At 38.0% G+C, this 16,376-nt stretch overlaps 1 protein-coding gene across 5 annotated transcripts; it reads left to right on the forward strand.

Moving 5' to 3' along the window:
* Nucleotides 1-2,623: 2,623 nt before the first annotated feature.
* LOC117411730 (interleukin-1 receptor-associated kinase-like 2) lies at nt 2,624-15,452 on the forward strand. Of its 5 annotated transcripts, XM_059000394.1 has the most exons (12): nt 2,624-3,006; nt 3,933-4,112; nt 7,652-7,717; nt 8,096-8,196; nt 8,461-9,436; nt 10,756-10,870; nt 10,993-11,102; nt 11,831-12,026; nt 12,777-12,839; nt 13,623-13,802; nt 14,388-15,060; nt 15,305-15,452. In XM_059000394.1, exons 6-12 carry the CDS (start codon nt 10,832-10,834, stop codon nt 15,307-15,309), a joined length of 1,266 nt encoding a protein of 421 aa, XP_058856377.1. In that variant the 5' UTR covers nt 2,624-3,006; nt 3,933-4,112; nt 7,652-7,717; nt 8,096-8,196; nt 8,461-9,436; nt 10,756-10,831; the 3' UTR covers nt 15,310-15,452. The 5 variants fall into 5 exon arrangements, with proteins under 5 accessions (XP_058856377.1, XP_058856381.1, XP_058856379.1 ...); XM_059000396.1 differs by lacking the exons at nt 2,624-3,006; nt 3,933-4,112 and adding an exon at nt 4,701-5,943; XM_059000397.1 differs by lacking the exons at nt 2,624-3,006; nt 3,933-4,112 and adding an exon at nt 5,974-6,009.
* Nucleotides 15,453-16,376: the final 924 nt, after the last annotated feature.

Below are 16,376 nucleotides of genomic sequence, written 5' to 3' on the forward strand. Positions count from 1 at the left end.
ACTTTCTTTGTGGAGCGAGACCCTCAGGTAAGTAATGGCTTGCTGTATCCAAGTTTCTTTGGTGTTGGCTTGGTATTGTGGCTTCTTTCTCTTTTCCAGGTTGTCGCGGACATCCACCAGATGGCGCTGTGGAGTTGTGGTAGTCCCCATCCTACTCACAGGTTTGTAATCCCGACGGCCCCGGAAGCCTGTTTGCAGTATAGTGCGGCCCAAACACCCGGCCAACCTTTCGTAAAGGTAAGTAATAACACTGCTGTGTAGAATAGAATTAATACAGGTGATAAACCGTGAGCAATGAGCGTTCTCTAACTCTCGCCTCTCTTTTGTTGCAGGTTCCACTGTTCCCCGGACAGACAATAAAGTTGTTTTTCATTTAAATCACCCTTCCTGTGTCCCTGCGTAATTTTTACACCGTTCAACACTTCCAGCCGGACACAGTTCTCCTGGGTTAATCACTTGCCCAGTTTGTGGGCTTTTGATACAGTCTTTAAGCACTCTGTTTGAATACACACAAGTCCCGTGCTTCAGTAGCTCCCAGCATATCAACAGTAAAACACAGCGTACTCACTCTACAGCAATCCGTGTTCTCTGCGTTGCTCCGATGCAGGGAAGCCTGTAGTCCGCTGTGTTGTTTTCAAGGTAAAACCACCGTACACTGTCCCGCTGTAGAAACAATGGTTGTCTCCGACTGGTGACAATGGTAGTCCGCAAGGTTGCTTCAATGTAATGCCCCACTACGCTGTACCGTTTTAGAAACAAGTGCTAAAATTGTATTCCTCTGGGTTACCACTGGTTAATATCTCAATCTCGCTCCCAATGCAGCTGCCCACTTTCGTCTTGGTTAGGTACTCTCCCGTTCCACGGCTCGTGTGTGCACCTGTTCTCACTCACCCCTCTAGCTGATTCCCGCAGCTTTTTAAAGCTACCGCTGTTACCCGTCATGCAAGGTGTGTTTGCCCCGTTGTTGGGAATTGTAGTTCCTGGTCGTTCTGTGTCTCTAACCCCTTTTACACTCTTAATCTCACTATATATATATATATATATATATATATATATATATATATATATATATATACGCAAATACTTATCCTCCCTTGAATTTCTATTGCAATTGTTCAATACTGCGATGTATTCTTCTTTTGTTGGCTTTATTAGATACAGATATACAGATTGTATTAATACATTGCATGCACATATTTTACTGAAGTGGGAACAGTATTAGTGAAAAAGGGATTGAAATCGTGCACATGGGTCCACGCATAATAATATTGTTAGGCATTGCATTACTAGTTCTGTATGTTATATCACAATGACTAACAAAGAATATTGTATATTCATAAAATGTATCATTTTTTTAAGCAACTGTAAGCATTTTTGGGGGGAAAAGAATTGTTACCAAGAACAGTAGCTTGCTCAAGTATACTAAAGTATGCTTTATTAACCCTTTAAAGTCAAAGTTCTTTTGGTAAAATCCTTCCTTTAAGTTTGTATTTTACAGTTTCTTTATGGTTTTAATGGTGATTCTGACTGAGTTATTGTTCTGCCATTGTGTATTAAAAAAAATCAGAATGTAATAAATCTGAAAACTGAAAATGATTAAAAAATAACACTGGAAAAAAAAATTCTACAAAATGGTATGCTTGAGAGTCAGGGTATAAAAAATGATTCAGTCTGAACCCAATACTAACACTCTGGTAGCCAGTACTGTGAGCTGGTTTCATTAAATCTGGGCTTTAAACTCACCCACACATCATTTGTATTTAGGAGCTTGTTTTTCTTATGTTATGTCTAATGTTATAGGCATGACTCTTAATGTGGTAAAATGACTATAATGAGAGGATATACTGTTTAGGATCAGGACGGAGGGCTAGTTGCTTCAAGTAAAGAATTAGGAACATGTTTGGAACAAACACCTGGACCAGAGCCCTTTTAAAAGGAGATTCACAGCTGGAATGGAACACTCTGCAAACCAAGAGCTTGTTCATAGTGAAGCATCAAGTACCTGCCAACAGAGCACCATCTAGCAGCCCTTATTAAAGTGGGAAAGATTTGCAGTCACGCCCATTGTGACTTACATTGACTTTTTTTTTGCATAGAAACATTCAGAAGTCGTACATTATGTTTACGAGATTTCAGCAGTGCAAATCCCTTTTGTGACATAACCGCGCGCAGCGTTTTACTATAACTAAAGGTCGTGCCAAGCAATCCTTTATTGGCAAGCTAGACAGACCAAATAGGAAAAAAAAAGTATACGGTACGGCGTGTTTAAAGACCTCTTCAGTGTTTGTTTTCATGTGATACCATTTATTCAACACTTCAGATTATTGCCATTTGACTCATAAAAACTGCTTTATAGTTAAATTGTTTTATAAGCAAGGTTATAAAAAATACTGAAGCTACTACAAATAATAATAGAAAAAAACATTTGCAATAAATACAAAAATAAATAACTAAGCAGTTCTTTACACTTATTTTTAACCATTATAATGTATCTATATTATTTCTACCTTTATAAACATGTTATACATTCTGAGATAAAACTATAATAAACTTTTCCTCACAGCTTAGTTTTACCTCAGCCATTACCTATTTTTACAGATGTGGTGAAACACTAACGCCCTTCTTGTCGCATTCAGTAACACACATACTATATATATGGTCACGATGTATATTTTATTTAACCCTCGAGCGAGCTTGTGCTAAGCACCCGACTTTCCCTTGCGGGTATCTCTTCAATCAAAGTAAAAATGTCAGAAAAAAAGGAAGTTGGGTCTGAAGTTTAAATTCTTGCACGGAACAGACAATAACACACTAGCCTCTAACACTGTGCGTGTGTGCGTTATAACCAGGAGAGAGGCGCGTCGTTTAGTTCATTTCAAAAATACGTTGGAATGGCACATTTCAAAAATAAAGAAATATTCCCTCTTAGTGACCTCTCTAACCATGTAATTGAAGAGTTTTGCAAATTAATGGACTGCCTGCAAGACAGAGACTGGAGGAAGTTTGGTAAGTGGGACCTTTGGAATTGTATAGTCTTGTTTTTACAGAATTGTACTGTAGTTTGAAGTAAGTTAATGTGCATGCAATGTTTGATTTGATAACTGAATACAAACCAAAGTGAGCAATAGTTGCGGGATGGTGGTATAAATAAATGTTTTCCTTTTTTTGAGAAAGATAAGCCTTAACTAAGTTGCCTTACATTAAAAAAAAATTAGAAATACAAGTATAATGTTAAGTGTAGTGCATTGTTCTGTTTTTTTAATTAAATGGCGCAAAAAGAGAACATTTCTACAATTTGAACAGCTTAGAGCTGTCTTTAGTTTGAAAGAGTTGATGACCAATGGCTGTGAATTGTGCAGCAACGATTGGATACATGGTATTTAAGTCTTGATGTCATGAAGTAAGCAAATGAGGCATTGGTATGTTATCTTACTGTAAATCAGTCAATTTAATATACTTTATTATGTGGAATATCTTATTATGTTTACATGTAAAAGTGTGACATACAGACAGACAGATGCAGAGACAGAAAGAACCCTCCATGTATCCCCACAATCTGATATTCCCAAATAACATGCTCTAAATAATGTTAATGCCAAGTCTCATCACAATTTAATAAGCAGTTTTCCTTATATATGCAAAAATGTAAGTATGACATACAGTAGATGGATACATGTACAGACAGACAGACACCCCTTATATCCCCAGAATCTAATACTCTAAATAACATGCTCTAAATAATGTTAATACCAAGCGTCATGACAACTGGGTAAGCAGGTTTCCATATATACAGTATATTCAAAAATGGGGCATCTGTACATAACAACCAAAGGCCTTGGGAGTATGAAGCAAAGGGACTGGAAGAGAGATATTAAACTGGTCCATATCTGAAGCACATGGCAAGCATGCTGATTGTCATGTAACTCTTCTAGCGTCCTGCATCGTGTGTGACCAGACAGAGCTACGCATCATCCAGTCTGTAGAGAAGACTGGGAGGAGTCGGACCAGAGAGCTGCTGTGGTGGTGGGGCGTCAGGACTGGGTCTGTTCAGCAGCTCCTGGAGATCCTGTACCAGCTTGAGCTTTACAGACCAGCCAAGCTGCTAACGGCAGGTGAGAGCATTACTGAGGAAGGCAGCTGCATAGTGCACCATACAAAGGTGCATCTAGGGTCCGAAAGACTTTCTGTTTTTCAGTAGTTTCTCAATATCACCTGTAGAATGCGAGAAGCATACATCCCCTGCCACGGCTGTGAATTCAAAATGAGAGCTATCAGTATGATGAGAAAGAACACCCGCCTACATCCACTTCGTAGAGGGTTTCGTGCCTGGTAGGGGGTAAAAACAGTACTGAAGATGCGGTCATAAGACTTCACTAACCATTTAAGCTTCAGTAATAAAAACATTTATGATTTAACATACTGGGAATGCCCTTATAAACGCTTACCACAGTAAAAACCACTCCAAAGTATAATAAAGCATAGGGAAGCATTGTAAATAATAGCAAGGTATGGTAAAGCATATTCATAAATATGACAAACCAGGGTAAGCTATGGTAAATGCATAGTTCAACCATGGGAAAAGCATGGCAAAACTGTACCAATACATCCTGGTAAACTTTTATGAGGGCGTAACCAACCCTCCGTGACTATTTTATACATCGTTTTGTGTATAATACTGTTATGTGAAAGGCCTTTAACTGTATATGGAAAAGACAGCAGAAGAATGAATGACTGTGAAATGAACACTGCCTAGCACACTGTTCAGTTACTCCTATGTAAACACTCAGGCTAACACCTATGTTTGGCCTGCATATCTTTGACAATGGCACATTTTTTTAAAGGTATAAACTCTGTACTATTAACACCTCTGCTTACAATGCTATATTTAAACTGCTGCATCCCGGCACCCTGATTACAGGGGACCACTGGAATGAGTTTGAACGAGAGCACTTGAAATGATACAAACCAGGAGGCAGCAGCAACTGTTCATCAATAGCATATCTGCTTATTCAAAAGTATAGAATCCAAGCAATGAACCAAAAGATCTGAAACCAAGGGAACCAGTAATAATAAAGCTAAAGCCCTCCTTCAGTTATGCACATGTCTTTAAATACTGTACCTTTCTAGCTTAAATTTAGAGACACTCCCAGGTAGAACATAGAGATCCTGTGAATAATATCAGTAGAATGAATTCAGCTGCTTTCCCAGACAGTGACACAGTACAGTGCAGAACATGTAAGTCCAATACTTGATAACACTATACTGCTGCTGTCCATTCACTGAATATCTTGTACTATAGCAAACAGCTCTAAAAGTTATACCGCTTTTTGACTTTTATTAGGATCTCAGCACAATAAAGCATTGTCTGATTTGGAAAAAATAGGTGTTAGAAAATTTTAAATGAAAAATAAGCAATTTTACACCAAAATAAACCTTAAGGACACAAACAGATTTCTAAATCGGTGCCCAAAATTGCAATTTGCTATTGAAATGTTGTTTTCTATCTAACAGATTCTATTGTGTGGATGTTCACAGAGCATATAGTACTGGATGAATCAGCAGCCTGCGATCGATGGTCTTTATTAAGGAAGTCTGTCATTACCGCCCCACCACAGTTCCATTTCCTCTGTACAGAGTACTCATTTGGTGCAGCTGCACGTTTTCATTGTCGCCTTTCTGACATTAGCATGATATTTGTTAATATAAGCGCAACACAATTTATGATCACGGCAAATGCTGTTTGTCTCTGATGTACTGTAAATGGTCTGTACTGCATTATTGTCTTATGGACATAAATAGATTCAGGCCAAACTGCAAAATATGAGCAAGAGACAAAAAATATATAGAGGAAGAGAGATTAAAGACAGGATCTTGAGCTGCTTCCTCAGTTCTGGAGAAATGGGAATAGAAATAAAGAACACTTTTCTAGCAGCAGGCTATGAGGTAATGGGGTGGGGTAATGGGGGGGGGGGGGCGGTTTCGATAACTCCATTGTTAATCAACAAATCGGTATGTAGCATTGACTGTTAATTTACGATATAATGTTAGTATTAACGAGCAGTGATTCTTGCTGTTTCTTTGTTTACGTGGGAATTAAAAAGGAAATCCATGTTAATTGTCATCATTTATCAGGAGTTAATTTGCACTTGGAAAAGGAGGATTTTAATTAATGAAAGAGAATATAACACACCTTGAAACAGATATGTAACAGACCGCAGCTTTGACGCCGACGATACAGAGAGAGAGTGTGGACCAGGGTTAATTTCTTACAGACTACCTAGGTAATTCAATATTTGTAGTTCTGAAAATATTTAAGCCTTTTCTATACTTGTGGTTATGAATGGGATTTATTCACATGTTTTAACCATTTGTAACCTTACGGATCGTTTGTTGTATTACTAAAATGATCTACCATTATTTGCACCCAGTGTATTGTTACAGAAATTATCAATGCCTGTAGGCTATCTGAACTCTGGATATGTACATTATATGACAGCTGACCTCTACTGTGGATTTTATTTTAATTATACAAGTGTTGAGATTTTATTTTAATTATATTATGTTGAGTATATAATGAAATCTTGGTATAGAAAACGACATAGATATTACAATACAGTTTCCTTACAGGCAACAGGTCATTGACATGGATTTTGCCTAAATGTATTGGTAACGTTGTTAAGACTCCCCCCTCACTTTATGTACAATGTACACTTTCACCTTCACACAGTTGTATGCATAGAAAATGTTCTTATAATACTGTAAGTGTTTGGTGGCTACAGCTAATCATGTTGAGTTTATTTATCGCGGAAGCGTAACCTACCAGAGAAAATACATTCAACATGATTAGAGGAATTCACCGAACAATTATAAACAAATTGTGTAGTGAGTTAGCGAGTTCTATCGTAATTTTAAAAGCTTAATAAATATATAATGAAGTGTTACATACATGGTATACATGTATAATAACTAACAACTACAAACACAAATGGATCAAACGTATTTATTTATAGCCTATGGGTTTTACTTTCATACAACTAAAATGAGTCTGGATATATTTCTTTTTCCATTTTTCATTTAAACCTTGTTGAATGTGCTGTTAAATGATACAAAGCAAATCAAGCGCTGTGCATGTCTTCCATTGGGCCATCCTCTTTCTAATGAAGTAGTTATTCTTACAATAAAAATAAGCTTTGACTATGATCCTTTAATAAACATAAAAACCGCAGCTGACACACATAGCTTCCTGTTTTTGGTGGGTGTACTGCATTTCATAAAGCTGTGGTTTAAAATCAGAGTTGCATGTTTCCTAATCTAAAACCGTCACTTTCCCCTAGATGAAATAGCTGGCTTCAGAGGAGCTAGGGATTTGATACAGCAGACTATGTCTCCTGGAACCAGGTTTTGAGCCACTGTTCCTGAAAAAGTGGCTTTGAGTTCCCTCAGCTTTAGAAAGTCTGCTGAGGCCTAAACAGAGCTGTTATTTATTGGAAGGGATAAGGGTACCAGTTGTTGTTCTATGCTGCTTTAAAAACACAATGATGTAGCTGTAGGCAGCAGATGAGGATTCAAAGAAATATGAAACGAGTCATTTGTTTATCCTGATATTTGCCTGCTACCGCTAATGTCACTCTCCCATCTCACTCCTCCCTAGATGGGGTCAGAAGAAGTCCCGTGTCAGGGTTCAGTGTGTACTCAGGCACAAAACTGCCAAGTCAAGGTAAACATGTTTGTCAGACACATATTTATTGACAGGGGCATACAGTCACCTGCACCTATGTTATTGTATCTATGTTATTGTATGTTTCATCATGAAAGGCGCTGTAGAAATCTTGTTTATATTACTTGTAAATACAGACACAGTTGTGTATTTGCATTGTAGGGTGTTATAATGACTTCTCCACCTAAATAAGCTCCGTCTTTGTGCAGTTAGTAGACTGTGGAAAAATATCTGATGACAGAGGAACATAGGATGGTCTTTTAAGACCTGCTTGGATAGGAATCTGTAATAATGTTTGTTGAATATATTTACATTTTATAACAATACAAATATGCATTCATTAAAAAGTTACGTTTATTTATTTATTTATAATTTCAGAAAAATGTGTTTCCTCCTTACCTGGTCCACCCCCTATTCCTGTTCACCTCATGTCAGCAACGCAAAGTGGTCATGTGACTTGTGGGAAGAGAGACCAACAGGTAAGACTTCCAATGTCCTTAGGAGAAAGTGTCTTTCTTACCTTTGAACAGAAGCTCTGTTGCGCTCAACCCCACACTTAGCCCCCTTGGTCCTGTACAGTGTCATGGTGGTTCCTTCAGCACACTCCAGTTCCAGCCCTGCTGTCACCAGACTTGAACCATATCACACACAGGCAACGAGCAGGAGACAGTCATTGGAGTTGGGAGGTGGGGTTGGGATAGCTCCTGAACACATTAGCCTTCAGCTCTTCTTTTGTATTATAGGAAGGTGCTTTAATTCAACAAGAGACAGCCAGGGAGTGTTCTGGTCTAAACTGCTGGTCGTTTGAAGATATTAAGAAAGCCACCAACAACTTCAGTATTGATCAGATAATCGGTTCAGGAGTGTTTGGAGATGTTTACAGAGGGGTTGAAGCTAATAACCAATATGCCTTCAGGAAACTGCACGAGGCAAGTATACTGTGCTAAAGCAATATTGTGGATAGAAGTTTCCAAAAATAATGAGCAATTTGTTACTTAAATGAGCAATTGTGTTTTTTTTCTTAATATAAAGTTACTGCACTGTAAGCTCCCTTGCGGCAATAGGTTTCAAGTCAAGCATACGCAAGGACACTTTTTTTTTTCTTTAAACATTTTCAAGCAACATATCATATTCTTTACTTTTCACATTGAACAGACATGCCCTGTCAGTGTACATATTGTACTTGATTTCTCCTCCAGCAGCTGATGAGTTAATAACACTGGCATCAGCGTAAGACATGTGCCTACCTTCCCACTACAGAGCTGGCGCTACAGTTGAACGGACGTTCATCTTTGAACTGTGAGGTCACCATTTCGCATCCAGCCCGTCTCTCCATTCAATTCAATGGCTAAGACGCCAATTCATTACATTATCAATACAAAGATTTATTTTAGCAGCATGCCATCTTCTGTGGATTTAGTCACTCCTGATTGACCAAAAAAGGAAAACGTTTCTGAAAACGTGTTTTTCACAGTCGAAAGGTGGGTCGACTCTGGACTCTGGAAACACAGAAACATCCACCATATTTGCTGGGTTTTAGTAAAAAAACAAAAGAAACATATAATTGGCAATTCTAAAAAGATTTAGTGCTACGTTCTTCAAATGTTCCATTACTGTACTAATGTATGTCATTTGTCATTTCTGTTTTTGATAGAGTGGTGGGGTGTACAGAAGAACTTTGGAGAAATGTTTCTGTACAGAGATATGTATCCTCTCTAAGTAAGTATGCTATGTCAGCAGCTACACCCAACATAAAATAATTGTTGAATAGTATAATCATTACGCAGTAATCAAATTTCACCCTATCTTACTGTAGCCAATAGAAAATATGTTTGTTACAGCAACATAACAGATAAAAAGACAAATAGTTTATTTCAGTGTTGACCTCCAGGCAAACTGGGCATCTCTTCATAAAAGGCTAAAAAATATTTACATGTATAGTTTTCAAACAACCTTGGAATGCACAGGAAACTGGCAACACAAAGCTGGAAGCATTGTTTGTGATTCCAAGAGCAAACTGCATTGCACTGTATAATGTTGGATTATTGCATATTGCAGCAGCTTTCATCAATGTTTTATCGAATATGCTTTGATGTTGAATCTGTGGGATTCTTAAGACCCGACTTAACAAAGTTCTGGTGGGATCAATCAGCTACTGACCTCCTCTCTTTGTAAATATTCATATGTTCTTCTGTTGAGTGTCAATGTGCCAATATCTTTGGACTTGAAAAACTTTGATTTGGTAACACAGATTCCTTCTAGATTATCAGACATGGGTGTATGTTTTAAAGCATTTTACTCCAATCATTAACTCAGCACTTACTAAAGAAAGGCTTACATTACGTGTCTCTAATTACTGTGTATTTACAGAGTAGTTACTTAGTAAATGTGTACTTACACGTAATTACAATGTTATTATGCATAGTTACAGTGTACTTAATGTGTACATCTTTTTTGCATGATATAACCCTAGCCCTAAACCTAATTCCAAACCTAACCCTTTTCTGATACAATTGTGCACTTACATATATCGTGTAAAAAGATTTACACGTTTTGTACATTGTAAAAATGCATAATAACATTGCAGTTATGTGTAAGTACACCTGTATTTACCATGTAACTACTGTACTTTGTAAATACACAGCAATTAGAGACACTTAACGTAAAGTGTTATGACTAACTACCCTAAAATAAAAAAAAATTTTAGTGGCTTACATTGAACATAATGAAATACAAATGTAGATATTATTTTACTGGTCTGCTGTTATACTGCATTATAGAGCAGAGTGGCGGTTCCTAGACCTGAATACAGGTCTGAAATATTGAAAGAGTTTATTAAAAACTTCCTAGATCGTCTCAATCGCTCGGGTGCTGTAAAGTTATTATCTTACAGTTAAGTGCCACGAAATTTAACTAGGCCTCAGAAAATTACTAGAATAAAAAAAAAATTGTTGCAATCTGTTTGGACAGCGCTAAAAGCTTTGTTGTTTTTGTTGTTTAGTACTGACTTATTGGAAACATAAAACCTTTATTTGCAGATATCACCACAGTAACATTTTGGAGTTGGTGGCTTGTTGCATTGACAATGGCTCATATTGCTTGATTTACCAGTTCATGGAAAACGGATCTCTGCAAGACAGGCTGCAGTTAATTGTAAGTAAGAAGTGTACAGAATACACAGTGCATGCAGCTTACACAGTCAGGACAAGCATGATAAAAACAAACGAGATTCTGTGCTGTCAGACATGCAAGTTATTTCATTTGTGTCTTTACAGAATGGCAGCCCCCCTATTTCTTGGGAGTCCCGCATTAGCATAGCTGTGGGGATTGCCCATGCCCTTGTCTTTTTACACTCAAAGGAGATCATCCATGGCAACATAAAAAGGTAACGTGTTCCTCCACTAAAACTACAATGCAGCAAGCTTTCTGAATGCATTCTTATCATGTAATATGGGGAAGCATTACATTTCAACTTATACAGTTTTGTTTAAATGTCAGTGTATTGCTATCCTTGAGTATTTAGTTGTCTGCACTTCAGATGATTTTAAGGAGCAAAATGTTTCACAAGAGCAGTGATATCCCAAAATATGATTCATTTTCTAGGAATAATGTACAACAAGGTGACACACACACACACAGACACACACACGCACACTTTTACTGCCTGTTCAAAGCCCTGGTTTCTGTTTGGAATATATAATAGAATACTTCTGTGTGGTGTTTGCAAACACAGTCCCATGTCTCTCTCTCAATCTCTTTACATTTTTTTACAGTCACATATCCATTTTACTTCACGCTTTTTAATAAGGGGTTAATGAAGAACAAATATCCTACCCAGTTATTTTGTACTGATAACAAATGAAGAAGATTTAAGATGTCCATCTGCATTACTTGTTTTTAGGAGAGATTTGTTTAAAATGTGTTCAAGCACAGTTAGGAACAAGAACATGCTCAATACAGTGTCAAGTCGGTTCATACTTTCCAGCTGTGTCCTCTGGTCCTGGTTTCTGTGCTGCGCTTAAAGTATTGTTTAGGGTTAACTTTTAAGATTTTAAAGACTTCAGTCCAGTCACCCCTAACTCTTCTTGAACATTGTTTCACTTTAATCTGCAGTACCAATGTTCTGTTGGACAGCTGCTTCACACCAAAGCTGTGTGACTTTGGAGCCAGGATTCTACCATCCGATACCAGGAGCGGATACACCAACACTCAGACAGGCCTCCTAGAAACGTGTCTCGCATACTTTCCTGACGACTTCATTAGAAACAGGCAAATATCGGACAAAGTCGATGTTTTTTCCTGTGGCGTTGTGAGTTTCCCTTTTCAAATTCGAATCTGTGATTTCTAAAGCAGTACACTGCAGATCACAAACAGCCCAGTTTTGTTGACAGAACACAGTAATTCTGGTTTTGAATGGTTCAATTGGCTTGCATTTATTAACTGCGCCTGGATAACCAATGACTGATGGTTAAGGCACCTCTGCGACTTCAGCAAAAACAGGAAATGTCTGCAGCAAACTTATTTTCCCACTATGGACATATTTATAGTAACACATTTTTGCATATATAACATGTATATACTGCTTATAAACGCACTGTATTATTATTATTAGTAGTAGTAGTAGTAGTAGTAGTAGTAGTAGTAGTAGTAGTAGTAGTAGTAGTAGTAGTAGTATATGTTTTTGATAAGTAGATCAGTCCTCGGCTCTCAGCACCCAAATGCCCACTGTGCTGGCCAGAGAATCCCTTTCAGAGAAATCTTTGAACAGATTGGTCTCTATTTTGTCTGAGACAGTATTACAAGGCTAACTCCTCCTTGCTGGAGCTAACCCTAGGAATTCAAATGTGCTGCTGCTATCATTAGAGCAACATTTTAAAAGCCATTGGGTAGCACCTTAATGGAAATGTAATCCTAAAGGTTCTTATCTGATTTTATTCTATTACATTTGTTTTATTTGAACATTTGCTTTTGCACTCCCTTCAAAACGGGTCTGATTATCAGCTTGTATCGTACAGCACTCTATACCATAATGTAATTCTAGTTATTATTTTTATTGTAGGTGCTTGCAGAAATTCTGACTGGTCTGAAAGCAAGAGATAAATTAGGAAAACCTTCTCTTTTGGTAAGAAACACATAACCAAGCGTGTAGCGTGCTACCCCTTTACAACCTTGACACTGTGGTATTTGTGTTCCGACTTGAGAATGCAAGTGCAAGTAAAATAGCAGAACAGGGCAGATAGGAGCCATGACCGTACACTGGATAGCATACATTTATTATTTAACAATATTAAAGCACCAGTTCTGAAATAGGGAAGTGAAAGAAGCTGAAATCATAGGGGTTGATCTTAGTCCTGGCAGCGTGTGCACTCAGTGACTCAGACAGGCCAAGGGCACTGCGGTGGAGCGAGGAGAAATGTCCCTGCAAGAGAAACCAAGACCCCTAGAATGAAAGAGAGGCAGCGTGCGATTGATCAAACTAAACATGGGAGAAGGGTTGATCTCTGTCTGCCAGAAGACTGCCCCACTGGCTCAGGCCAAGACCAGTGAGACAGGGAGCGCAGCCAGACCCTAACAATGACAGTGAGATTGTTACCCTTATTAGGAAACTCAAAATGTGTCATGCATCCTGAACAATGGGGCTGCACTGAGTGGCATGCAATCAGCTAAGGCATGCAGGAAACAGCTCCCCCATCAGCAAGTTTTTATATCCATGATGTTATTAGCAATAGGTAAATTCTAGGAAACTAAGAAAAATGTATATTGCTTAAATATTTCTGCAAGAATATAAGTTACAAAACTACTGACTTTTTCTGTGTATTAATATTAATATTTCCAAGGATTTTAAACGGTCTTGTAAATAATTGATCAAATAAATCCATTCTTTTATATTTTGTTTTATTAACAGCACGAGTTGATCAGAGAAGAAACAGAACAAGTGAATGTGGAAAACCCTAGACTGGCTGCTGAAGAAATTTGTCGGAAATACCTGGACAGAAAGGCTGGGGAGTGGCCTTTTATCTCTGCAGTGCAGTTTGCCAGGGTTGTATGCCTTTGTTTCCAAAAAAGAAGACCAGCCGCATCAGAAGTAATGTATCTGTCTCTGTATCTATCTCTATGTATCTTTCTCTTTGTCTGTTTATATGTATATCTGTCCAAAGATCTGTCAATCTAGTGCACACTATCCCCCAACCTCCCTGTCCCAAATACTGTAGTTTAAACATTGCTAAATATACATGCTATGAGTGCTAGTCTTAAACATTTATCACCATCTTAGTGTCTATCACAAGACTGTTCCTTTAGTAATCAGAGCAGGATTGGATGTGGAAGCACCTGCCTACCAAGCACCTGCTGTCAGTCCTCTGTCTAAGTCAGTTTGATCTACTGTCTTGTCAGTCATGACTGAAACTAACAAACAAACAGTAAGATACAGATTTGATATAATACAGAAGATGTCTACTTGCTCGACAGATACGTCAGTCATATAAAATGTAGCTTATTTACACTCATTTCATGTACAGTACAGTATGTGGTACATATGGTATTTGTCCCTGCCCGAACCATCTTGGGACATATAGTAATCATAATGCATGTTAACCCTGTTGTTTAAAATATATTTATTCTGTGCTTTAGCAAAATCATGACTGTAAAAAGTGACCTTTTTCAATGACAGGTACATACACTGTTAGAGAAGCTTGACATTGCAATGAAATATCAAGCACCACTCCATAACGAAGAAGTCGATGCCCTTCATTTTGAAAATGGACCAAGTTTAATGATGTTCAACTCCCAGGCGTCAACAGCTCTAGCAAATGGGATGCAAAGCCTTGCAATATTAGAGTTACCTTGTGAATCAGATGATCCGGACAGCTTCGCCCCTGTGCCAGCAATGCAAGTCAGCACTGCTTGCTGCTCACCAGACACTGGCCATGTTGTGAACAACCCCTCGGGTTATGTGAAGGATTCAGAGGGTTGTGTTAAAGGAACACAAGACCTAGTGAAGACCTGCAGCTATTTAATTGAAGAATTGGTGGCTTCTTCCATGAGCAGAGATTCAGCATCTCAAGGTTGTTCCAGGACTCCAGCACCAGATCACCTTGACCCAGCATGTACATCACGCCAAGCAGCTCAAAAGCAAACTCTGTCTCCTGGTTTCAGACACTATGAGGCCTTTGGATACCAATGTAAAGTAAACATGAAGGGCTCAATGATTGGAAATGAAGAATCTTCACAAACAGAGACGCCTCATACTGACTCTAGCCAAGACATGAGCAGTGCCACGAAGCAGGAGCGCTCATTGGTTGCATCACTAGATACGCCAGTGGCAGCAGAGGGCACACATCAAGGTACTGTCCTCATATTTTGCCATTCAATTAAACTCAAACACAGATTTTTTTTTGTATATATAGAGAGAGAATAATATATGGTTCAGAGGTTGTTTTGAGTCGTTGTGCACAAGTGATGTAGCCACGAGTACCAGCTCAAAGCTAACCAATAAAATACAGCTAAAAAAATCTGTTTCTTGTGTTTAATCAGTAGCTAGTTTTGCTTCCCTCGAGGTTAACCGCTGTGTTTATGTGCTCTTTCCAGAATGACTAATCAGGGTGATGATCACTGATGCGAAGATGCAAGAAAGACTACTTTTGAACATGAGAAACATGCAGAGAACCTGTCAAGTGGAAGTGTGCATTTACACTCATCAGAAAAGCTGCTGGAGTTGTTTTTACAGAATCAAACCAGTCGTTTATAATTAATATATATATATATATATATATATATATATATATATATATATATATATATATATATATATATATATATATAATGCTATGAATACGATGCAAATCACATTTATATAATAGAGTGACAATACCGCTTACTGTATTATGTGACAGCATAAAATCTGAACTGTGAATACGGGCATGTTTATTTTGAAGCTGTATGTGATACATGTTGTAGATGTACATGTTAGTTCATTTCTTACAATTGTCAAGTTCTCACATCGTTCTTACTCATTGTGGTGCTGGTGTGGGATACGCAGGTACAAACCAAAGCAGAAGTGAAAGGACTTGGGGAAGTGTTAGAAACAGGCCACTCGTGGAATCGCACATTTTCATGTCATTCAAGAAAACCTCATTGTTTTTAAACACAGCGCATGATTTGCAATGTGTGCTCCACTGGGTCAGTTACAAAACAAATTGCAAATTGCAAAAAACTGTAATTTACAGTCCATTTTAACAGATGTTAAAGTTCAGTTTAGGTTGTGTAAGAGTACTATATTTAACACTTGTCTGTGACTCATGTACAGTTAAATGTTGCTTTTGGTGGTTCAGATATTGTTATGAGAGCACTGTCCTGTTTTTATTTCTTCATAAATGTATTTCCTTTTAAACAACCAATAATAAATAAGTAATGAACAGCCTTCCAGTGCTTTACAAAGCAGTCATGACAGAGCACTATGAAGCGACTGCAGTTGGAAATGCAGAAGGCTTTATAGATGAATGCATCAATATTTCGGAATTAAGGCCCGCTACACATCAGTCGCGATATGATTTTTCATTGGGCGACAAGATATTTTCGCAGTGACATGACCATACAAACCTACAGCTACACAGATGCAATGCGACAGATTTGAAAACTGCCAGATCTATAAAACTATAAA

Source organism: Acipenser ruthenus, chromosome 25 (genome assembly GCF_902713425.1).
Source record: "Acipenser ruthenus chromosome 25, fAciRut3.2 maternal haplotype, whole genome shotgun sequence".
NCBI lineage: Eukaryota > Metazoa > Chordata > Actinopteri > Acipenseriformes > Acipenseridae > Acipenser > Acipenser ruthenus.